Below are 24,768 nucleotides of genomic sequence, written 5' to 3'. Positions count from 1 at the left end.
TGAAATGCTTCTTATCTTGAGTAAATACATATGCAGGTTACTCATATTGGTATTGTGCCTTGCCTCAGGAAAGGTTTTGTGTACATTTTAAGCATGCCATATATTATGATAGATTAAGTGTTTAGTTAACATTCATAGAAGGACAGTAATTCTTTTTAAAGTAGTGTTGGAGTAGTTGAAATCTATTCGGTGAATTTGTATTTGACCTCTTATTATATTTATCAGCCATATAAATTAATATCTATAACACTAAAACATTGTTATTTGATGCTTTTGGGCGAGGTGACCTTACCTAGAGACAGTAAGATTAAAGGATCATTTTTGTAGACTGTAATTTTCCTGGCTTCTGACTATGTCAACTCCATTATCTATCAGTGATCTCTAGTTTGCCATTTGTGGGTCATCATTCCTTTCTTGTGTAAGAACTCTAATTGGCAAGGTGTGAAAGTTACTGATTAATACAATAGTGTGTGTGTGTGTGTGTGTGTGTGTGTGTGTGTGTGTTTAAAGGAGAATAATTATAGTAGCTGAAAGCTCTCCTCTGGATTTGGGTGCAAATTGGACAGGTTTACTTTCGACTCTGAATTAGAATGGACCTTTGAAGACCTTGGCCATACCTTTTTTTAAAAGATTTTAAAATTGATTTTTAGAGACAGGAAGGGAGACACAGAGAGAGAAACATCGATGTAGGGGCAGAAAATGAACACCCCCTACCTAGGATCAAGCCCATAACCCGGGCACATGCCATGACTGGAAATCGAACTGGCAACCTCTCCTTGCATGGGAGGATGCCCAACCAACTGAGCTACACTGGCCAGGGTTTGGCCATACTTTTTTAGTGGAATTTTACCTTTAGCAATATGTCTGAGACAGCAGTTATAACTTTGTAAAGTTGTTTACTCTGAATGCTGACTACTTTTAATCCATAGGATCAAAGGATAAAGTGAAGTATGTAGCTTATCTTGGCACATGACTTGTGCTTGCTAATTTCATCAGAGGGCATCAAAATTTATTCATTATTCTTCAGAGCAGATCTGCTGACCTATCACAATGGAAAGACTTCTAGCTAATTACAGGGACATTTAGGACTTATTCGTCATCTTGGGTTAGACAGAAAATCATAAACACTTGTTTTTAGATATCTTCTAAGTTTAACATTTCTTACTTTTGTTCTTTGAGTTCCTTAACTCTTTTTAAGCCCTTTTTACAGAAATACAATTGAAATATAATATTGACATGTAATAAGCTTAAAGTGTACAGTGTATTGAAGTGATACATTTATCTATTTTAGTATGATTGCCACCATAGCATTAGCTAGTACCTCCATCATGTTACATAATTATCATTTTACTAGAGGCCCAATGCACGAAATTTGTGCAACAGTAGGCCTTCCTTCCCCCGGCTGCTGGCACCGGCTTCCCTCTGGTACCCGGGACCTAGGCTTCCCTTCAGCCACTGGCAGGCACCTCGAATCCCCGGCTTCATCCAGAAGGTCATCCAGAAGGATGTCTGGTCTAATTACCATATTACACTTTTATTATTATAGATTATGTTGACAACAGTTAAGATTTAGTCTCTTACCAACTTTATTTAAAAAAATATTTAAGGAAGCCCTAACCGGTTTGGCTCAGTGGATAGAGCGTCGGCCTGCGGACTCAAGGGTCGTAGGTTCGATTCCGGTCAACGGTATGTACCTTGGTTGCGGGCACATACCCAGTAGGGAGTGTGCAGGAAGCAGCTGATCTATGTTTCTCTCTCATTGATGTTTCTAACTCTCTATCCCTCTCCCGTTCTCTCTGTAAAAAAATCAATAAAATATATTTTAAAAAAATATTTAAGGAACTCGTATAGTATTTGTCTATGTCTGTCTGACTAATCTCACTTAGCATGCCTTCAAGATCTATCCATATTGTTACAAATGGCAGGATTTCCTTATTTCTTTTGCAGCAACAGTCATTTTATTTATTTTTCTAGTTTTATTGAGATGTAAGTGACATAACAATGTGTAAGTTTAAGGTGTACAACGATTTGATGTCTACACTAATAAAAGACAAACATGCAAATTGACCATACCTTTGCTACGCCTTAAGCCACGACCACCAGCCAATCAGAGTGACTATGCAAATTAACGCAACCAAGATGGCGGCCAGCAGCCACGGAGCTGGAGCAAGCAGGAGGCTTGGTTGCCCCAGTGATGGAGGAAGCCAAGCTTCCTGCCTGCTGCGGCGGCTCTAAGCTCCACTCAAGGCAACAAAATTTCAATTATAGAAGATAAATAAACCCCAGATACCTGCTTTCAGCTGGCAGTGGCCACGGAGCTGGAGCGAGCAGGAGGCTTGGATTGCCCCTGGCAATGGAGGAAGCCAAGCTTCCCGCCTGCACTGGCCAGCTCTGAGCTCCACTCAAAGCTACAAAGTTTCAATTATAGAAGGTAAATAAATCCCAGAATTAAAAAAGAAAAGAAAAAAAGGAGAGGTTGGGAGCTTCCGTCGCTGGGGGGCTTGGCCAGCCTGAAAACGTCCCTCAGCCCCTCACCCAGGCTGGCCAGGTACCCCAGCAGGACCCCCACCCTGATCCGGGACACCCTTCAGGGCAAACCAGCCGGCCCCCACCTGTGCACCAGGCCTCTATCCTATATAATTAAAAGGTAATATGCAAATTGACCCTAACAGCAGAACGACTGGGAATGACTGGTCACTATGACACACACTGACCACTAAGGGGCAGATGCTCAATGCAGGAGCTGTCCCCTGGTGGTCAGTGCACTCCCACAGGGGGAGCTCTGCTCAGCCACAAGCCAAGCTGATGGCTGCCAGCACAGCGGTGGTGGTGGGAGCCTCTCCCGCCTCCTCAGCAGCACTAAGGATGTCCGGCTGCAGCTTTGGTCTGCTCCCTGCTGGTAAGTGGACATCCCCCGAGGGCTGCTGGGCTGCCAGAGGGATGTCTGACTGCCAGCTTGGGGCCTGTTCCCCCAGGGAGCGGGCCTAAGCCAGCAGGTGGACATCCTCTGAGGGGTCCCAGACTGCAAGTGGGCATAGGCCGGGCTGAGGGACCCCCCCGAGTGCACAAATTTTTGTGCACTGGGCCTCTAGTATGTATATATTACAAAATGATTACCATAAAAAGTTAACTTCCAAGATATGTTTTTCAAGGTGTTGGTTTATTATACAGGTGGGTTTATAACAGTTATGAAATGTAGCAACTGTTGCATTGCTGTATGGCAGGAGTCAAAATCACTAACAAGGGATATCCGTCAGTGATTATATAGAAAAGAATTGTCAGGCAAAAATAAATACATATATAAATAAGTACAATAAAGTGAAGCACTCATTTGAGTGGTATTAGAAATATGCATGAGAATTTCTACGCTTTAATTTGGAATTTGTTTCTTCATTCAGGATCGGAAATTAACCAAAGCTGAGCAGCAAAGATTTAAAGAAGAAGCAGAGATGTTAAAGGGTCTCCAACATCCCAATATAGTTCGATTTTATGATTCCTGGGAGTCTACATTGAAAGGAAAGAAATGCATTGTATTGGTGACTGAACTTATGACATCAGGAACATTAAAGACGTAAGTTGACCCTGATAGTGTTAATGGAGTTCTTTTTGGAAATAATTTTCAGTGTCATAAAAGTTGCTTGTAAAATAACAGTAATTGATTAAAGAATTTGTAGAATCTGAATCTAGAGACTATGTTTCAGAGCATTTTAAAAATTATGATGTTAATGAATTTTGTTAGAAAATACAGTGTTGTGAAATTATTATTTGTGGGATAGCATAGGAGTTTAGAATTAGAAATCATAGAGATAATATAATGTTGTTGTGTAAAAGATACTGAAAAGTTGGGGGTGTGGTCAGGTTCACATAGCTAGTGAGCTATATACTATGTGATTATAGTCCATTGCTTTGTTTCTGACTAGTTTTTCATTTGATGGATTAATCACTTATCTGTAGCTATTAAATGTGGGGCACACTTTCTGTTTCCTAACATCCTTACACTAAAATTTTACATAGTTAAAGCCTCTAGTGATCTATATAAGCAGTTATTAAGAAGTAGAGGCGGTCTTTTTAAAAAATATATATTTTTATTGATTTTAGAGAGGAAGGGAGAGGGAGAGAGAGATAGAAACATCAATGATGAGAATCATTGATCGGCTGCCTCCTGCACACCCCATACTGGGGATCGAGCCCGCAACCCTGGCATGTGCCCTTGACCGGAATCAAACCTGGGACCCTTCAGTCTGCAGGCCAAAGCTTTATCCACTGAGCCAAACCAGCTAGGGTGAGACGGACTTTCTTTTTAAAATTGTGCTGCCATTTCACAAAAGGCCACTCTAATTGGAATGATTCTTGTTTTGAATTCAAAATACTAAACTTGGTAGGATGTCTTTTCTAAGAATGAGGCCTTAGATTTAGAATTTTCTTCATAAAATTTTCTTGCCATAACAGGCAATAAAAAACAACTTAATGCCCAGCCAGCATGGCTCAGTGGTTGAGCATTGACCTATGAATGCAGGAGGTCACGGTTTGATTCCCAGGCAGGGCACATGCCTGGGTTTCGGGCTCAATCTCCATGCAGGAGGCAGCCAATCAATGATTCTCTCTCATCATTGATGATTCTATCTCTCTTCCTATCCTTTACTCTCTGAAATAAAAAAATACATATTTAAAAGAAACAAATAAAAAACCCCAACAACTTAGTGATGGTAATAGTAGTATGGCACATACAATATCAGCTAGCTTACGTGATTTACCTTAATACTGCTCATATAGTAAGTTAGGTATGTTTATTAACATGTGGTCTTTTGTTTCTTTATATAGGTACTTAAAACGATTTAAAGTCATGAAACCAAAGGTCCTGAGGAGCTGGTGCAGGCAAATTTTAAAGGGGTTGCAGTTCTTGCACACTAGGACTCCTCCTATTATTCACCGGGATCTCAAGTGTGACAATATTTTCATCACAGGACCTACTGGATCTGTGAAGATTGGTGATCTAGGCCTCGCTACCTTAATGCGCACATCATTTGCTAAGAGTGTCATTGGTGATTAACATTTTATAGTTGATTGGTTGGGTATAGAGAGTTGTTGATTGTATTTGTCTAGAACAGGGAGCAGCAAACTACAGCCCATGGGCCAAATTTGGCCCTGCTGCCTATTTTTATAAATAAAGCTTTATTGGAGCACAGCTATACCCACTTGTTTGTGTATTGTCGGTGGCTGCTTTTGTACTACAATGGCAGCGTTAAGTAGTTGTGACAGAGACCATATGATGGCAGAGCCTGAAATATTTACCATTTGTGTCTCATTGGAGAAGTTTGCTGACCTCTGGCCTAGTATGTGAATTTGCTTTGAAATATTATATCTTGCCTTATTTTTGAGATATCCTAGTGTATTTCTTTTGTGGGGTATATTTTAAATTATTGAAAGTTTCTAAGGACTTTAAAAAGCTAATTTACTAATTTAATTATGAAAAATTTCAATAACTAAAAAGGATAGAAATAAAAACAAATTTTAGTGATCCTGACCTAATCTTGAGCATTACAGATTGTACTTTATCAGAACAGAAAGTTAATGAAATTCTTTAAGTGCTTTATATAGATATAGCAAGTATTCAACAAATTTTATATTTATAAATTTCTTTTAGGAAGCACAGATTAACTCAAGTAATTCTTATGGAAAAGGGAAAGTAAATTTTGTGAATACATTTTTCTTTTTAATAAAAGTGTGGTTGTGGTATTACCTTGTAGGGACTCCTGAGTTTATGGCCCCAGAGATGTATGAAGAGCACTATGATGAATCAGTAGATGTCTATGCTTTTGGAATGTGTATGCTGGAAATGGCTACTTCGGAGTACCCTTATTCTGAGTGCCAAAATGCAGCTCAAATATACCGTAAAGTAACTAGTGTAGGTATAACTTTATTCTTTTTACTTCACAAACTGCCATATTTCATGTTGAAGTTGGTTTAAGTAAACTGAGTAAAACCTAATTTTGGTTTAGTTCTGTATAGCAGTGCTAAATTAAATATAATTGTAACGAAACAAGCTTTAGATATATGTTGTATACCTATATTCTATTGGGGTCATATAAAATGCTCTGTATTAGTATCCTTGGGAAAACATAGACACATCATCAATATCTATTTGTTTGTAAAGAATTTTTAGATACTTATTAGATGGTTCTTATTTTCCAAACCTGAATAATAAAGATTGGCTAAATAGTTTTGAGGGTCTCTTTTAGTGCTAAAAGCCTGATTAAGAAAGGACATTCAAAATATAGTTCAACAGATACAGTATTTGATTCTTACTATGAATAAATTTTTAGAAATTGCAAGGAATGCAAAGATGTTTAAGAAGTGTCTGTTACCCACAAAGAGCTTACATTTTTAGCAGGAGAGTGATATAAATTCACAAATTATACAAATAAGAGCATGGGAGTATTTATTGTAAGGGACATAAGGGCGGTAGAAGCAAAGTGTTAGGATTGTTCAAAAGAGATCTACATCATATCCAATTAGGTGACTCAGGATAGGCCAGGAAGGCGATTGTTAGACTGTTTCCAGTAACTAATGCTAATAGGTGCTGTTTTTAAATGTATGCTGTATGCCACATGCCTTCATCTTTATATCTCTACAAGATGGTGCTATCTTCAGTTTATAAATGATAAGACTGAGTATCAAAGATTGTGACTTATCCACATTCACATTGCTACTACTAATGGATTTTGACCCTAAGTCTGACTTCAGAGGTTTGTGTTAGGTAGACAATAAATAATAAGGCCAGCCCTGCAGGTAGCTCAGTTGGTTTGAGCATCATTCCATACACCAAAAGGTGGTAGGTTCCATTCCCGGTCAGGGCACATACTCAGGTTGCTAGATCAATCCCCAGTTGGGGTGTGTGTAGGAGGCAACTGATTGATGTTTCTCTCTCACATCAATGTTTCTCACTCCTTTCCTCTCTCTGAAAAAGTCAATTAAAAAAAGGAAATAGGCCAATGTCCAGAATATGGGAGATTCTATAGCAGTGGTTCTCAACCTTCCTAATGCCGCGACCCTTTAATACAGTTCCTCATGTTGTGGTGACCCCCAAGCATAAAATTATTTTCGTTGCTACTTCATAACTGTAATTTTGCTACTGTTATGAATCGTAATGTAAATATCTGATATGCAGGATGTATTTTGTATTTTCATTGTTACACATTGAACATAATTAAAGCATAGTGATTAATTACAAAAACAATATATAATTATATATGTGTTTTCCGATGGTCTCAGGCGACCCCTGTGAAAGGGTTGTTTGACCCCCAAAGGGGTTGCGACCCAAAGGTTGAGAACCGCTGTTCTATAGGAAAAATGACCTAGTTTCTCCAACAAATCATCATTTTAATTGTTTATTTCACCTAGCCATTTTAGAAGACTTTGAAATAATATTGATTTCGAATATTTGCAATAAAGCAGTCCTTCTTAGGAATTTTCATAAGTGTTCTTTAATAACATTGAATTTTTTTCTGATTTCAAAAAATATTTGTTTATTATATTTTGCTAATTGGGGTAGTACTGTTTGTACATTTTGGGGTCTTGTTTTTTTACTTAATGTTACAGTATGAGAATTTCCCATGTTAATAATTACTTTGAGAACATTTTTTTTAAATATATTTTTATTGATTTTTTACAGAGAAGAAGGGAGAGAGATAGAGAGTTAGAAACATCGATGAGAGAGAAACATCGATCAGCTGCCTCCTGCACATCTCCTACTGGGGATGTGACCGCAACCCAGGTACATGCCCTTGACCGGAATCGAACCTGGGACCTTTCAGTCCGCAGGCCGACGCTCTATCCACTGAGCCAAACCGGTTTCGGCATGAGAACATTTTTAATTTCTACATAATATTGGCACATATATATTACATAATATGCAATTTTGGTTCTATTATTGTTGATTTAGATTATTTACAACCTTCACTGTTATCTGTAGAACTAGGACAAAATCCCTGTCAAAAAGTTGTTAAAGACATACTGTATGTATGTATTTATCTCATTTAAAACTTGAATATAGTTTAGGGTAAAAACCATTATTGTAATAAAAGTCATGTTGATTTGGGCTTTCAGTTGCTTCATTTGTAACTAGAAACCATTTTCTCCTCCCAGGGCATAAAACCAGCCAGTTTCAATAAAGTCACTGATCCTGAAGTGAAAGAAATCATCGAAGGTTGTATTCGTCAAAACAAATCTGAAAGGTGGGTGCTGATGTAGTGAAATGACATAACTGATGGATGCATTTTTCTCTTACCTTGCACCCGGTCATTTTCTGACCTTTGCATGGAAGCCAAACCCAAACCATACTGTCTTTAGTAAAGTGTATCAGTGCATCTTGTTTGCCATTTTAGACTTGGGTATCATCTGCTAAATTTTCCTTGAAGCAAAATTTGAGTTGTGTGTGTGTGTTGTGACAAGCTTTCATCACCTTGAAGCATCAGTTTAAGTCAGTGGGTTCCCCCTCCCCTATTAACTTACTTCTGACAGTTGATTAAAAGTAGAGAGCTTCTGTGGGTCACCTTCATGTAAGTACTTAAATGGTTTTTTAATGATAGTTTTTTAAAAATGTAACCATCAACTCACCAGGTTTTTTAAATTTAACCCTATGTCCTTATTTAACCCTATGCCCGGTGCACGGATTTCATGCACATTGAAAGGAAACTAATTAGAAGAAATATTTTAATATCACTATTTGCCCTTTCTCTATAATAAAAGTGTCAACCAAATTCACGATCGACAATGACAGATCAAAACACACGTTTGTGATTGGCACCAGCAAGAGCTTTATATGTATCGCCCATGCGCCAGTCAACTTAGCCATATATAAATATATATTAAACTTGCTTAATTAGACCTGCTTTCTGATTTAGCTAAACTTTTTCCAGCCCACTGAAGCACCCCAACTTCTCTTTCAGGTAATTGTCAGCAACACAGCAGATTATTATTGTAAATCATGCAGGGAAAACAAAGGGTAAAATATTTAACTGCAGCAGTGTTTTTTTGACTATATTCTGTGCAGTGAGAAAACCTGAAGTTATTTTCAAGGTCCACCATTTCTTACTTCTTTTCAGTCGGGTCAAGTTTCTAAACTTTCTAAATCTCCATTTTCCAGCTAATGAAAAGAAAATAAGATTCTACCAAGTCTCCTACCTACCTACTCCAGGACTTCTGTGAGGATCAAATGAAATGAGGCAGAGGAAAACGCTTCACAGACATTTGGTTAAAGTGTAAAATGTTTGCACCTGGCTATAAAGCAAGTCATCTTCCTGGGCTGAAGAAACTTCAAGGAGGCTAGTCGCTAGGGAGAGGAAGCTGGGCGTTGCTACGTGATGTCATTACCTGGCCCCCACAGCAGCCGTTTCCGGTCTGAGCTGGGCTGGGGGCCACATTTTGCACCATGGGGTCTTGGCAGTGTTTTGCTGCGATTTGGTGGGCTGTTGCTCTGGGGTGGTGGTGGGGCTTCTGTCCCACTTGGGGGAAGCTGAGTGTTGCTTTGTTGATGCCAGGTCCTCCGTGCCATTTCTTTGTAAATGGCCAGTGCGCATCATGACAGCTCCTGTGTTGAGCGTCTGCCCCCTGGTGGTCAGTGCACATCATAGCGACTGGTTGGATGGTTGGAGGGACACTTAGCCTATTAGCCTTTTATATATATAGATGGTAAAGTTGATAGGGCTGTTTTTATTCAAGAATTGGTATTCTAGATTATTTGTATCACAATTTCTGTTTTTCTTGTGGACAACTCCTTTTAGTTTTAGCTTATATTTCCCTTTCATTTGAGCTTTGGACAGTTGCTGACTTAAATTGAAGGATTAGTCATTTGATTTTTACCTCCTTATTGATTTTGGTTAATAAAGTTGACAGGTCCTGCCATGGCTGGTGTGGCTCACTGGTTGAGCATCAACCTATGAACCAGGAGATCATGGTTCAATTCCCGGTCAGGGCCCATGCCCAGGTTGTGGGCTCAATCCCCAGTGGGAGGGCATGCAGGAGGCAGCTGATCAATGATTTTCTCTCATCATTGATGTTTCTTCCTCTCTCTCTCCATTCCTCTCTGAAATCAATAAAAATATGTTTTTAAAAAAGGTCCTTTATAGAATTTATTTCCACCAACATTTGATTGACTGTTACCTACTTTTATTATTTTTCTATCTAAATTTAGTGTTGCTTATCTGAGAATACATAAAGCCACTAAGGTAAGGCCTGTGTAATTATAGCTTTATTACAGAATATTCTTTGTGTTTGTACCAACAGGCCATATCTAGGTATATATTTGTTTTCATGATGGTAAAATTTATATAACATAAGATTTACCATTTTAGTCCTTTTTGTGCGTTATAATTCAGTGGCATTAAGTACATTCACATTGTTGTACAACTGTCACCACTATCTTTTTCCAGAACTTTTTCAGCATCCCAACAGAAACTCTGTACCCATTAAACAACTGTTCATTCCCTCTTTCCCTCAACCCTTTGTAATCTCTCTTCTACTCTCTAGCTCTATGAATTTGCTTATTCTAGTTACCTCCTATAAATGAAATCATACAGTATTTCTCCTTTTGTGTCTGGCTTATTTCAGTTAGCATAGTTTTCAAGTTGTAGCCTGTATCAGAATTTCGTTCCTTTTTAAGGCTGAATAATATAACACACATATATACATACATACACATACATAAATATGCCACATTTTGTTTATTCATGTTTCTGCTGATGGACACTGGTTATTTCTACATTTTGTCTGTTATGAATACTTCATGAAAATTGGGGTACAAATATTTGCTTGAATCTCTGCTTTCAATTCTTTTTGGTATAAACCTAGGAGTGGAATTACTGGATGATATGGTAATACTACATTTAATTTTTTAAAAATGTTTTTATTGATTTCAGAGAGGAAGGGAGAGGGATAGAGAGATAGAAACATCAATGATGAGAGAGAATCATTGATCGGCTACCTCCTGCCCTCCCCCTACTTGGGGGAGATCGAGCCTGCAACCCAGCCATGTGCCCTTGGCTGGAATCGAACCTGGGACCCTTTAGTCCACAGGCCGATGCTCTGTCCACTGAGCCAAACTAGCTAGGGCTACATTTAATTTTTTTAAAGAACCATCCAACTGTTTTCCGCATCAGCTGCACCATTTTGCATTCCCTACAGCAATGTAGGAAGGTTGTAATTTCTCAACATCCTCACCAACCCTTGTTATTTTCTGTTTGTTTGTTTGTATGATTTTTGGTAATAGCCATCCTAGTGGGTGTGAAGTGGTATTTCATTGTGGTTTTGATTTGCATTTTCCTAATGACTGATGATGTTGAGTATGTTTTCATGTGCTTATTGGCCATTTGCATATCTTTGGAAAATTGTCTATTTAAGTCCTTTGCCCTTTTTTAAATTGAGTTGTCTATTTTTGTTCTTTTTGAGCTGTAGGAGTTTAGGCCTGCTCTTTTTAAGCAAGGCTAAAAATACTATGTTGAAGTAGCCATTTTAGTTTGGATTCTGATTATTGTTTGTACAGCATTTTAATTACGATTTATTAAGAACACTGGAATATTCAAAAGGATTCATGGCATATTTATTGGAAAGAGCACAGGTTTCAGTGTGAGCCTAAAATTCAAATCTGGACTCACTTAATCAGTGTGATATTGATTTAACTGTTACTCAAAACAGGCATTGTTTTGATGATTAAAAAGATAATGAATGCATATAAAATCCCTAACAGAATGATATGTATTTAATGAATGGTATCTTTTGCTTTTGCTATAATTATTCTTTAGTCAAATAGGCAAAATTTTCATTGAAGGTAGAGGGTTTAACTTGGTTGTGCTTTCTTAAACACATCTCACCTTAACCTTAAAACTAATTAGTCTGAGCAAGATTATTCTTTGTATATCACTGCCTTAGTTAAATATTTGTCTTTTTTTTCTTCTATTTCTTTTTTTTTCTTTATTGATTAAGGGTTATTTGTCTTTTGATCACTAAACATGTAGAGGGTTTAAATCCTTAACTTACAGGATAACGCTTTGTCAATATGCTTTATCTGTTTTAAATAGCACAGGAGGGGCTTTCTACATAGACATTATGGAATACATCAATTTTAGTGCTCCCTGGTCTGTAATACAGATAGATTAGATATTATATATCTATTTTGGAAGTTGGTCAAAGGAAAGGAAATTAATTTCCCAGCTTGTAAAAGAATCTTTAGAACCCCTGTACTTTTTTTTCTTCAAAGATGGTTAATCCCTGATACTAGGCTAGTCTTGTATCCATTGTATGTATACTTTGGCCTAAAACACTAGACATCAAGAAAACCATGGGACTTTACTGAACTAAATTGTAAATTAGCTTCATCTATGGTATGCTCTAAAGAGTGACATACACTGACTAGATTATGGCTAATGAAGTCTACGAGTTCTATTTTTTTAAATGTTTTTATTGATCTTAGAGAGAGAATCATTAATCGGCTGCCTCCTGCATGACTCCTACTGGGGATTGAGCCCGCAACCCAGGATGTGCCCTGACCAGGAATCGAACCAGCGATCTTTTGGTGCCACACTGGCCAGGGCTACAAGTTCTATTTATAACATTTGCAAAGAATTTGAACTTCTAATTTAATTTAGAGTTTACATATCTGGAAGAGTTTTTCATTTCCTTGGCAGACAATATGTTGCTTGAGTCTTAACACATTGCGGACCAGTAGTTTTATTGCTAGCTTTACCCGGTGGCCAGATAAGTTTCTATTGAGTGAGTACAAAAAACGTTTTACATAAATGTTAAAGGCACGCCTTAAAATTAAATACCCATTGCATTTTGAAGTTATTTATTACATGTTCTTACAAGCTACTATCTTTTTAAAGTAAAACACTGTGTAATATGAAAACACGAGAATTCGCGTGATCTGTCTGCAATGTGTTTTAATAACCTAAGCCAGTGGTTTAGGGAAACTACTCAATTCACGTAACATGAACTGCAGCACTTCTCCAAATCTCTCTCTCTCTTTTTAATAATTCTTTATTGTTGAAAGTATTACATATACCCCCCATTCACCCCCTCCAGCCTGTCCCTCTCACCCTCCCCCCTCCACCTGCCCCAGGCCATCACAGCCCAGTTGTCTGTGTCCATGGGCCATGCATAAATGCATACAGGGTCCTTGGTTGATTACCTCCCATTCACCCTCCCTCCGAGATTCCAGTCTCCAACTTTCTTTAAGGCATACTTTTAGGTATGTTAAACTTCAGTTTCTAGATATGTTGCTAGTAATAATCTTTAATTAAGATCCCTACAGATGCATGTTAGTTGGAAATTTTTTTGCATTCTTGGTAATAATAAGAGAAAATATTTTGTTTTTATGACAAGGCAGATTAATAGTTTAATTAATAGAAATTTTAAAATAGATTGTTACTTTGATACAATTAATTTTAAAGGTTCTATGTGTTGTTTATGATTGGAAGGATTGATAATGAACTATGTATTTTGTTTATTAGGTTGTCTATCAAGAACCTACTAAACCACGCATTTTTTGCTGAGGATACAGGACTGAGGGTGGAGTTAGCAGAGGAAGATGATTGTTCAAATTCATCTTTGGCTTTACGACTCTGGGTTGAAGACCCTAAAAAATTGAAAGGCAAGCACAAAGACAATGAAGCTATTGAATTCAGTTTCAATTTAGAAAAAGATACCCCTGAGGAAGTAGCCTATGAAATGGTAAGTGAATGCTACTGCTATTTCCTCCGCCCTTTAGAAGTATCAGCATTGATTTCCTTTCTCATTGCTTTCTTTTTTCATTTTCTCCTTTTCTTTGTTTAAATTGATATTGTACTATGAAATGTATTGCTACAGCAGAGTATATTAAATTTGTACATACTATAAAGACTGATAATATACTACCTTTGTTAAGGTAGTATACAGAACACAATATACAGAACACAATTGGTGTCTTAGAAGCCATCTGTGTGCCCTTCCAGGTTGCATTTCCCTCGCTCATTACCACCAACAATATCTATTCTGACTCTTGTGTTGTTCATTCCTTTGCTTTTCATTGTAGTTTACCTAAGTAACATACGGTTTTGTTTTGAAAACCTGAGTGGCGAGCACACACCCCACTGGCTACTGAAGTTACTCCTGGGTGAAGCTGCCCAGGAGAGGAGGAGCTGAACAGAACCTCTCAGTCACTGTCTGGCTTCAGCTTCCTGAAGGGGTTACAAGAGCCCCTTCTGGGGAAGTCAGTGGGTGAGGTCACACGGGAGTCCAGGGAACTAAACACGTGGCTCCCCTCAGTCAGTGCACCGGCGTGGCTGTTGTGTGGACCAGAATGAGTTGTCTGGGTCCCCAACCTGGGCTGTTGCAGTGCTTGGAGGGAGGGCTTGCAGGAGCTTCATTCCGCAGCATGTGGTCATGGTGAAGTACAGATACTGTGAGGCAGGCTCATCTGGGCATTCTGTCCTCAGGTTAAAAAGAAGAATGGGCCCTGGCCAGTTTCTCAATGGTTAGAGCGTCAGCCGCTTCTGGTCAAGGGCACGCATACCTCGGTTTCAGGCTTGATCCCTGGCCACAGTCGTGGTGTGTGTTGGAGGCAACCAATAGATGTGTCTCTCTCACATCGATGTTTCTGTCTCTCCCCCTCCCTTCCACTCTCTATTAAAATCAATGGAAAAAAATATCCTGGGATAAGGATTAACAAAAAAAAAAAAGAAGAAGAAAAAGAAGAAGAATGGGACAGTGACAGTGGAGATCTTGGAGACAACAGGTCTTTCTTTCTAGTCACACTCTTCTAATCTGGAATGATTGCACACATGTGTGCCATATGTTCAATGATCTGTGAACATATGGCACACAGCTCTCATCCTGGTATCTCCCTTCACTGTCTTCATAGACTTCTCTGCCTTTCTCCTGTATTGGACTTCATGTTCCTAAATCCCACCTCTTTCTCTTCCGTGGATTACTCTTTTGTTATGGTGCCATACTTCCTCTATTAGCGTCTTAAGAAAAGGTACATGGGAGGTACATTCTTTGAGACTTGCATATATAAAAAGTGTCTTTATTCTATCTTCATATTTAACCGATTATTTGGCTGGCTAAGGCATTTTAGGTTGTGCAGTTAAAAAAAATTAAGAGTCATTGCTTTCTAGCTTTCAGTATTGATATTGAGAAGTGCAAAGTTGTTCTGTTTTCTGGATCTTTTGCACGTGATCCATTTTTCCTCTTTGGAAGCTTATAATATCTTGGCATTCTCAATATTCTAAAATTTCACAGTGATGTGTCTTGATTTGGGTCTATTTTCATTTACTGCCTTGGATACTCAGTGGACCCTCCCAATCTGTCAACTCATAACCTTTATTTATTTATTTTTAAACTTATTTATGTATTGTTAATCCTCACCTGAGGATGTTTTTCCATCAGTTTTTAGAGAGAGTGGAAGGGAGGGGGAGAGACACAGAGAAAGAAACATCGATGTGAGAGAGACACATGGATTGATTGCCTCCTGCATGCTCCCCGTCCAGGGCTGGGGATCAAGCCTGCAACCGAGGTACATGCCCTTGACCAGAATCGAACTCGGGACCCTTCAGTCCGAGGGCCGACGCTCTATCCACTGAGCCAAACTGGCTAGGTCCAACTCATACCCTTTAGTTTCTGGGAGATTTCTTGAAGTATTTTATTGATGCGTTCTTCCCCCTTGTTTTCTCTTTCTGGAACTGTTATTATTTGGATGTCGGACCTCTTGAACTGTTTCTCCAATTTTCTTATCTTTTCTATGTTCCATCTTTTTGTCTTTTTATTTTCCTTTCTGGCAGATATTATCAACTTTATCTTCTAACCCTTCCATTGAGTTTTTCATTTCTGCTATCATGTTTTTAATTTTAAGAGTTCCTTTATACTTTGGTCTGTTTCTTTTTTAGAGTAAAAATCGTGTTCTTTGTGGTGTTGATGCAATATTATCGCATCTTTCTGTAACCTTAGTAAAGGGAGTGCTTTTGACATTTTTTTTCTCCCTGCATAGTCTCTTTACTCCAATGTGCTGGTTTTTCCCTTTGTTAGTTTTGTGCTCCATCTTCTTGTTAGAGGCTTTTCTCATATTTCTGGTAATTCTTGGCTGGCTGCTGGCTGTTCATGATTAATAGTGGAAGAGTGTATTAGTTTTCTATTGCTGTGTGACAAATGATCACAAACGTCTTAGTGGCTTAAAACAACACTCATTTATTATCTCAGTTCTGTAGGTCAGAAGTCCTAGTGGGCTTCGCTGGATTCTCTGCTTGGGGTTTCGCAGGTTGAAGTCAAGGTGTTGGCCACCAAGGCTCTACTCTGGAGGCTCTGGGAAAGAATCTGCTTCCAGGCTCATCCAGGTTGTTGGCAGAATGTAATGCTGTGCAGTTGCAAGACTATGGTCCCCATTTTCTTGCTGGCTGTTAGCCAGGGGCCACTTTCAGTTCTTACAGTCCTTTCACATGCCCCCACGTCTTGTTTAAGTTAGCAATGGCATGTTAAATCCTTTTAGTGTCACCAGCTGGTAAAAGGCTCAACCAGATCATCTCCCTACCTTCATGTCAACTGTGCCTAGCACAGTGACATCTCATCATTTGCTTGGGTTTGAGGATCAGGATGGGACATCTTCCAGGGGCCATCATTTGCCTACCACAGAGACTGACATGACAAGCTGATGGGACCATATGACTGCTTGTGTCAGACTTACTAGCTTTGACCTCTACCACAGGGTATCTGGGTGAGCCATTAATTGGGGAATCTCTGACATCAATATTTGTTGGTTTTTCTTCTTGGATTGGTCAGATCCCCTAGAGAGGAATCTTTCATTGTCCTTCCTGGAGGGTAAGGGTCTGGTTACTGGTATTTTGGTAGCCAAGTGGAGAAGAGGGCTGGAAGTTTCTGCATATGGTACTCACCATGCATATGGTCGCTTAATCTTTTTGTTTTCCACTTGGAAACCATATCCTCAACTGTGCCTGGTGTTCCATAGTCCAGAGAACTAAACTGCAGACTCCTAGGGTAGGGGAGAAGCAGTCACTGAAAGGAGTGGAATGGAGGGCGGGGCACAGGATCCTACATATCTGTTTCTCAAAACCCTTTCCCTTAGTCTTCCTTATTTTAGTCATCTCTTTTGATTTTACCCAGTTTTGGAAGTACCTGGTACTACCAGTCCCTGCACCTTGTGAGTAGTGTTGAGCGTGAATGGGAATGAGTCTCAGCTTTCTCTAGTTCACCTCTTTTAGGTTTGCTAAGTCAATTATTATCTACTTGTTTTCCGTATTCAAAAGAGTCCCAACTATTGTTGCTGTTGTCTTTCTCTTATTCTCCCTGTCCTTATGGGCTTATAATGTAAAAATGCATTTACTATGGGTTTTGGGGGTGTTTTTTTTTTTAGCGTTCAAAGGGAGTGAACTTAAATATATGAATGAACTCCGTCTCACATTTTAATCATCTTTCAACTACCAGGAAATTTCCCCAAGTCAGCAAACTCCCAAGACATACTCTAAAATGCAGATTGTAGGACTGAGAATGATAAGCTATAGCACCTCCCCAAGTCTTTTCTACTCCTCAGCCCTGGTCCTCTCAGACAGCAAGTCCTTAACTTCTCTTCACTCCTCTAACACCTAGCACGCTGTAGTACTTTGCCGTTAGCATACTTCCCTCTGCCTAGAGTGTTGATCTGTACACGTCATCTACACTCAATAGCCTGCCAAGTTCCTTTTTTTGTTTGTTTGTTTTAATCCAGGTCAGAGTTTATCTTCTGTGATACTTTCTCTACTTCCTCCAGAGAGGCATGTGTTCCTTTAGGGCTTTTACAGCAGCTCATTTCTACCTCATTTCATTTTAAGTTTGTATCTGTCCCTCAGCATCAGATTGTGTGCTCATATAGCACAAAGGGCCAACTTAATCACCTCTATGTCTCTAGAGCCTATTGTAGGCACTTAATGTTGCTGAGTGTGCAAACCCATTTAATGTCACAAAACAGGGCAGTCATAAATACCCTATAATAAGACTGCATGTACTGAAACATCAAGTTATTTGCTTGTTTGATTTAAGACCAGAATTCTTTTAACAATGCTTAGTGATAGTATTGTCTTCCTTTTGTTGATTAAAGACTCTGACATTTACCTATGTCTAATTAAGAAAGAACATAGAAACTGTTATTTAATAGCATTTGCGATTTGGGGGCACTAAATAACCCACTAGTTTAAAAAAAAAGGTTAAAATCTTAAATGTTAGATGTGAGGGCGGACCTTGCTGCAAACATCTATCACCCCATTGATCCCCAGGGTTAAATGTTAAAGATATAGTTTGCTGTTTATGTTTTGTTTGTAGGTCAAGTCAGGATTCTTCCATGAAAGTGATTCCAAAGCTGTTGCTAAGTCCATTAGAGACCGGGTGACCCTGATAAAGAAGACAAGAGAGAAGAAGCCAGCTGCCTCTTTAGAAGAACGCAGGGATTCGCAGTGCAAGTCTGTGGGGAGTGTTCTCCCTCCACCCCAGAATACAACTCTGCCCCCTGCTCCTGCTCAGCACACCGCGGCTGAATGTGAAGAAACTGAAGTGGATCAACAAGTTCGACAACAGCTTCTACAAAGAAAACCACAGCAGCAATGCTCCTCTGTTACAGGTGACATAGTTATAACTTATAAAAATAAACAATGCCTGGCTGGTGTGCCTCAATTATTTTGGCCTCGTCTCATGCACCGAAAGGTTGCTGGTTCGATTCCGTCAGGACACATACCTGGGTTTCGGGCTTGATCCCTGTAGGGGGCGTGTGCAGGGATCAAGCCCGAAACCCAGGTATGTTATGCGCTTACATCGATGTTTCTCTTCCTCTCCCTTGAAAAAAAGTAAAAAAATAAAAGCAAATAAATGTGTAATTATATTCCCTTATCTTTAGATAATACTTTTTTATTTTTCAAAGTATTATCTATCATTTTATCAGTCCTTTTACAAATTCCCTGAAATAGATAAGCCAGCTAGTTTTATTTGAAACTGTTTTGTTATATGACTTGCCCAAGGTAGTAGTGGCATAAGGATTATAATCTTTCTACCATTTTAAGGTTCTAAAATAAGTCCTTTAATATAGAAAACTAGGAACCAAAGGGTATGATTTTTTTCTTTAAGAAGGAATTTTCTAAACTTTAAGCCCCTTTGTATTTTGTACTCAAGTATAAAATTAACACAGTGCCTCTAATTTTTCTATTGTCATGCATTCTCTTTTCTAGAAGGATACAGCATTTTCATAGTAATAGCTAATTGTCGTATAATGACAGTATTATTCTCTAGCTAGCTTCTAGGAGAATAAAAAAGAATATGACATTTAGATTTTACTGAAACCCTATTGACAAGTATAGGTTAGTTAAGGATATATATGAAATGGCCAGCAAATGGATTTGATTTTTATGTGATTCTTTGTTTTCAGCTTTTGCTTTACTAAGAAAATTTTTGCCATTCTACCATGTCAGCACAGAGTTTACACTGAGAGTTTTTTTTTTAAATATATTTTACTGATTTTTTACAGAGAGGAAGGGAGAGGAATAGAGAGTTAGAAACATCGATGAGAGAGAAACATCGATCAGCTGCCTCCTGCACACCCTCCTACTAGGGATGTGCCCGCAACCCAGGTACATGCCCTTGACTGGAATCGAACCTGGGACCTTTCAGTCCGCAGGCCGACGCTCTATCCACTGAGCCAAACAAGTCAGGGCTACACTGAGAATTTTTGATTAACTCTGCATTGTACATATTTTATTTGAAGATGTCTCAGGTTGTCAGTATAAAAAAAAATGAAAGAAACACTATTTCCAATACCACTTGGACCTGGTGCTTCAAGTTTTCACTTCTACCTGTTGCTTATTTTCTTTGTTCTAGGTGACAATTTATCCGAGTCCGGAGCTGGATCAGTTACACACTCAGATGCAAGTCAGCCCAGCACAGGCTATTCCTCGGACCAGATGATGGGCTCTCAAATGGTTTCTAGCATCCCACAGGCTGAAATGAATGTTCCAGGGAAGATTTATCCACCCCAGCAGCTAGTAGGACATTACCAGCAGATTTCAGGGGTAAGATGATCTGTTATATTTTTAAATATATAATCAGTATATTTACTGTAAATGGGAGGGTTTATCTTTAATCGTTTTTGGGTTTTGTTTTTTTTCTTATTTGACTGTTACAGAAGCAGCCACAGCTGGCTCAGCCCCAGATTTTGCCTTTGGCTCAAGGTCAGTCCACTGTTTTGCCTGTACATGTCCTTGGACCACCAGTCTCACAACCCCTGGTGTCCCCATTAACTGTCCAGAAGGTCTCGCAGACAAAGGTAAGATACATTTTAGAAGCCCTGTATTCAGTTAAACATATCTAACACTGCCTAGATTTTCTGCTAGGCAAAGGCTCTCTTTCATAAATTCATCATGGTTTTTATAAAAGTCACTGAAAGCTGAAAGTTTCTGCTTTCCTTCACCTACGACATTCTTCTTGATGATGCACCTAAACTAACATTGTATAACTAGAATCTTGAGACATTGCTCATATAATTGGAAAAGAAACCACCCTTAAGCTTTGTCAAGCCATTCTTCTGCTCAGTATGTGAGTACAGCACAGCTCCCTTTTGGTTCCATTGAAGGCCATTCAGGGGACCATTGGGCTTCACAAAAGATACACTCAGTACGCCAGCCATACCCAGTGGCACATCAGGAGTCCATATCTCCAGGTTCTTCAGTGCCACAAAATCAGATTATGCATTTGAAGAAGCCTTTTTTCCAAGCCTGTATTCAGCAGCAGCCATTAGCTTGACAACCTAAGATTATGGCATCACCACAGAAAAATGTTCAGCAGGGTTGTATTCTGCAAGAGTCTGAAGCTCATGCAAGTCAGTGGCAGCCACAGGGTGGTATTGAAAGTGTGATTCAGCCTCTGGAACAGCCATCTTATTCTCAACACACTTATCCAGGACCATCACAGAACTTCCATTCTTCCTTTGAAGGCTCCCGAGCAGCTGCTCTTTGGGATACATCCCCGGAACAAGCTTATTACCCATCATAGTCAGCTTACCCAATCCAGGCTCCAGCACAGCCTGTTTATATACTGCCAGCCGGAGAGCATCCTCTTTAAACTGTACAACCATCGGGATCACAACCAACTCATTCTTTGCAGACTTCTTATCCAGTCTCATCCACTGGTACAACCCTCTTATTCAGCCCCAGGCCAAGGGAAGCCTGCTTTTCCAGTGCAACTTCCAGTTCAGTCACCTTTTCCAGACCAGGGAGCATATAGGATCCAAGCAGCTTACCCTGTGCAACTTATGGAACAGCCCGCTTACCAGGCACTATCTCTATAGCATGCCCCTTATTCAGGACAAACTTATTACACCATCCAGACAACTGAACAGGCAACCTTTATAACCCAGCATGTATACACTGGAAACCCTTCTAATAGCAAGAAAACACATATTACAAACTGCAGGTCAGAAGTTGTACTCAGTACCACCTTATTTATGTAGCACAGACATCTGAACAACCAGCCTATTTAACACAACCTTAAGGTAATAATTCTTCAGCAAAAGACATTTAACATCAACCATAGATACACAGACATATTCTTTTATATATATACTAGAGGCCCGGTACACAAAAATTTGTGCACGCGGGAGGGTCCCTCAGCCCAGCCTGTGCCCTCTCGCAGTCTGGGATCCCTCGGGGGATGACCTCCTGCTGGCTTAGGGACCCTTGGGGTATTGGGCCTAAGTTGTCAGTCAGACATCCCTCTGGCAGCCCGGGAGCCCTCAGGGGATGTCCACTTGCCAGCAGGGAGCAGGCCTAGCTGCAGTCGGATACCACTGCGGAGGAGGCAGGAGAGGCTCCCACCACCACCGCTGTACTGGCAACCATCAGCCTGGCTTGTGGCTGAGCAGAGCTCCCCCTGTGGGAGCACACTGACCACCAGGGGGCAGCTCCTGCATTGAGCGTCTGCCCCCTGGTGGTCAATGTGTTGGCTCTCTGACATCTCCTGAGTGGTCCTGGAGTGTGAGAGGGCACTCTGCAAAGTTGTTGTCGTACAGGGTGTGGAACGCAAACGCAAGTGTGCAGTAAACCAGATTTGGGGCTGACAGTGCCCCAGCAACAACATAACCCATGGCTGAAAGTGGAATCACGTGGCCCCCAGTGAGGAATTGGGCTCCCTCTTCTCTGGTTTCAGGGTGCATCACTCAAGAACCGCTGCTGCCAAGTCACTGCAGCTTGGCAGCTCCTGTGTTGAGCGTCTGCCCCCTGGTAGTCAGTGAGCGTCATAGCAACCGGTCAGTTGGACACTTAGCATATTAGCCGTGTGTGTGTGTGTGTGTGTGTGTGTGTGTCATATTAGCCGTGTGTGTGTGATATATATATTTGATTTTAGAGAGGGAGGGAGGGAGGGAGGCAGGGAGGAAGGGAGGAAGGAAGAGAGAGAGAGAGAGAGAGAGAGAGAAGCACCATTGATGAGAGAGAATCACTGATTGGCTGCCTCCTTCACACCCTCCACTGGGGATCGAGCCCACAGCCCCAGCATGTGCCCTGACTAGGAATCGAACTGTGATTTTCTGGTTCATAGATCGATGCTCAACCACTGAGCACACTGGCTAGGCCACAGACACTTTCTACTGAGCCTTTATTTAGTGTCCAGCATTCAGAAGCTCCATCCCAGATAGATGTCAATTTTGGACACCAGCAGCTAAAAGCCCAGTCAACTAGCATTCCATCTCAGAGGGCCGTAGAAGGACAGTTTCAACACCCTGTGTAGATGTTCAGCAGGCCTCCTCACTGGCACTGGCCCACATCCAGCCCTGTACTTCTCTGCACAGCTTTCTGCCTCACATCTAGCACCAAGCCAGGTTTCTCACTCAGCTTTCATTCAGCATCAGCAGTTCATTCATTCATCTCATAGACAAATACACAAAAGCCATCAGCAGTCTACTCAAGAAGGTCACATCTGCAGCAGCATTCTTTTTTTAAAAAAAGAATGTTGCCTATTTAATCCTCACACCCAGTTTTTAAAATATATTTCTATTGATTTCAGAGAGGAAGGGAGAGGGAGAGAGAGATAGAAACATCAATGATGAGAGAGAATCATTGATCGGCTGGCTCCTGCACGCCCCCAACTGGGGATTGAGCCCACAACCTGGGCATGTGCCCAGCATGTGCCCTTGACCGGAATCGAACCTGGGACCCTTCAGTCTGCAGTCCGACACTCTATCCACTGAGCCAAACCAGCTAGGGCAGCAGCAGCATTCTTTGCGTAGCCAGCATGCTGTTTTTCCACAGCAGGTACCTCAATCTCAGGCACCTAACCAAGGTCAACCATTATTAGGTATTCCAAGGACCATTCCAAACACAGTCTAGATTACATGTCCTTTGCAAGGACAGTTGCAACCAGCAGCAGTGGGACAACATGTAATACAACCTTTAGAGCAGCCTTGACTTTTCCCCTGCAGAAACACCTAGCACGGCACCAGCCAGCATGGACTCGGCAGTGGCCTGCTGTCCAGCCACGGTGGCAGCCAGCTTCTAGCTCAGCACTTGTTTCTGGGTCATCAGAAACACAATTACAACAGCAGACCCTCTATCAAAGTGCTGGGATAGCCCTTCCAAATTGGCCATCTTCTTCTGTTCATCTGTCACCACTTGGTCTCCCAGTACAGGCTTCCACTGCCTTTCAGAGCATTTTCCTGTTAACAGATACAGCAGCATTTGCAAAGCCAAGAATTTCCAAAGGTAAATCCTCCTGGGAGAAGATAGTGGGTGATTGTGATTTTTCTGTAATGTTCCAGGGTCAGGGAGATAGTGAGCTGTAGTAGAAATGGCACTGAACTGGGAGTCACAGTCCCTCTTTTGGCTCTTTTCCTTCCTGAGTGGCCTTGACCCAAGTCTCTTTGGGTTTTCCTTATCTGTAAAGTGAAGGGATGAGATCCGATGATGATAACAACAATTACTTGAGCACCAACTTGGGATATGTCAGTTAATAAAAAACAAAACTGCTTTCTGTCACTGAGTTTTGTTGCCTAATCCAGGGAAGACTCAATTACCATAATAAAAATAAATTATGTAATACAGTACAAAGCCATCAGGGGAAATTTAGAGCAGGGTAAGGAGGAAAATGGGTTGCAATTTTCAGTAAGGTGGCGATCAAGGTAGGCCTCATTGAGAAGGTGACATTTGAGGAGGCGAAGGCGTCCACAGTGTACATTCCAGGCAGAGGGACTAAGCCGTGGAAAGGCTCTGAGTGAGGAGTGTGTCTGGCATGTTTGAAGAATAGCAAGGAGGCCAGAGTAGTTGTTAGTCCTAAAATGTTAGGAGCCTATCTTACTGTTCTACATTTATTATAAAGCATTGCCTTTATGAAATGAAACTAACGATCACCAATGAGTGATTCCTAGGTGCCAAATGCTGTTTTCTAACAGCCCAACATATACTGTCCTAACAACCCTATGAATAGTAGCTGTCATTACCCCCATTTTACAGGTGAGAAAACAGGCTCAGAGCGGTTGAGTTACTTTCCCAATGACATACAGGAGGGCCAGGGTTTGAACCCCGATTACCTGGCTGCAGAGGCTGAGCCCTTAATCATGACACCATTCAGCCTCTTTGTAGGATAGCTGTCTTTCTCTACTGGAAAGGAGAAAAAAAGGGTATGATGACTTCAGTGAGATTTATTTAACATAGGGATTGATTGAAATCGTTGAAGGAACTGAGAATCCAGTTTATTCTTTTCTTACTCTTCTGTTCTGCTTTA

At 40.4% G+C, this 24,768-nt stretch overlaps 1 protein-coding gene across 1 annotated transcript in view; it reads left to right on the top strand.

Moving 5' to 3' along the window:
* The window catches only part of WNK3 (WNK lysine deficient protein kinase 3), a 102,477-nt gene that overhangs the window by 32,242 nt on the left and 45,467 nt on the right, over positions 1-24,768 (top strand). Inside the window, 8 exon segments of the mRNA XM_023760042.1 lie at positions 3,399-3,571; positions 4,822-5,042; positions 5,748-5,905; positions 8,146-8,234; positions 13,506-13,725; positions 18,337-18,631; positions 19,879-20,081; positions 20,189-20,323. Of these exon segments, the coding sequence (XP_023615810.1) occupies positions 3,399-3,571; positions 4,822-5,042; positions 5,748-5,905; positions 8,146-8,234; positions 13,506-13,725; positions 18,337-18,631; positions 19,879-20,081; positions 20,189-20,323 (1,494 nt within the window).

The sequence above is a fragment of the Myotis lucifugus genome, unplaced genomic scaffold (genome assembly GCF_000147115.1).
Source record: "Myotis lucifugus unplaced genomic scaffold, Myoluc2.0 scaffold_169, whole genome shotgun sequence".
NCBI classification, from domain to species: domain Eukaryota; kingdom Metazoa; phylum Chordata; class Mammalia; order Chiroptera; family Vespertilionidae; genus Myotis; species Myotis lucifugus.
The sequence above is the reverse complement of the archived record's forward strand: the minus strand, read 5'-3'. Positions and strand labels throughout refer to the sequence as shown.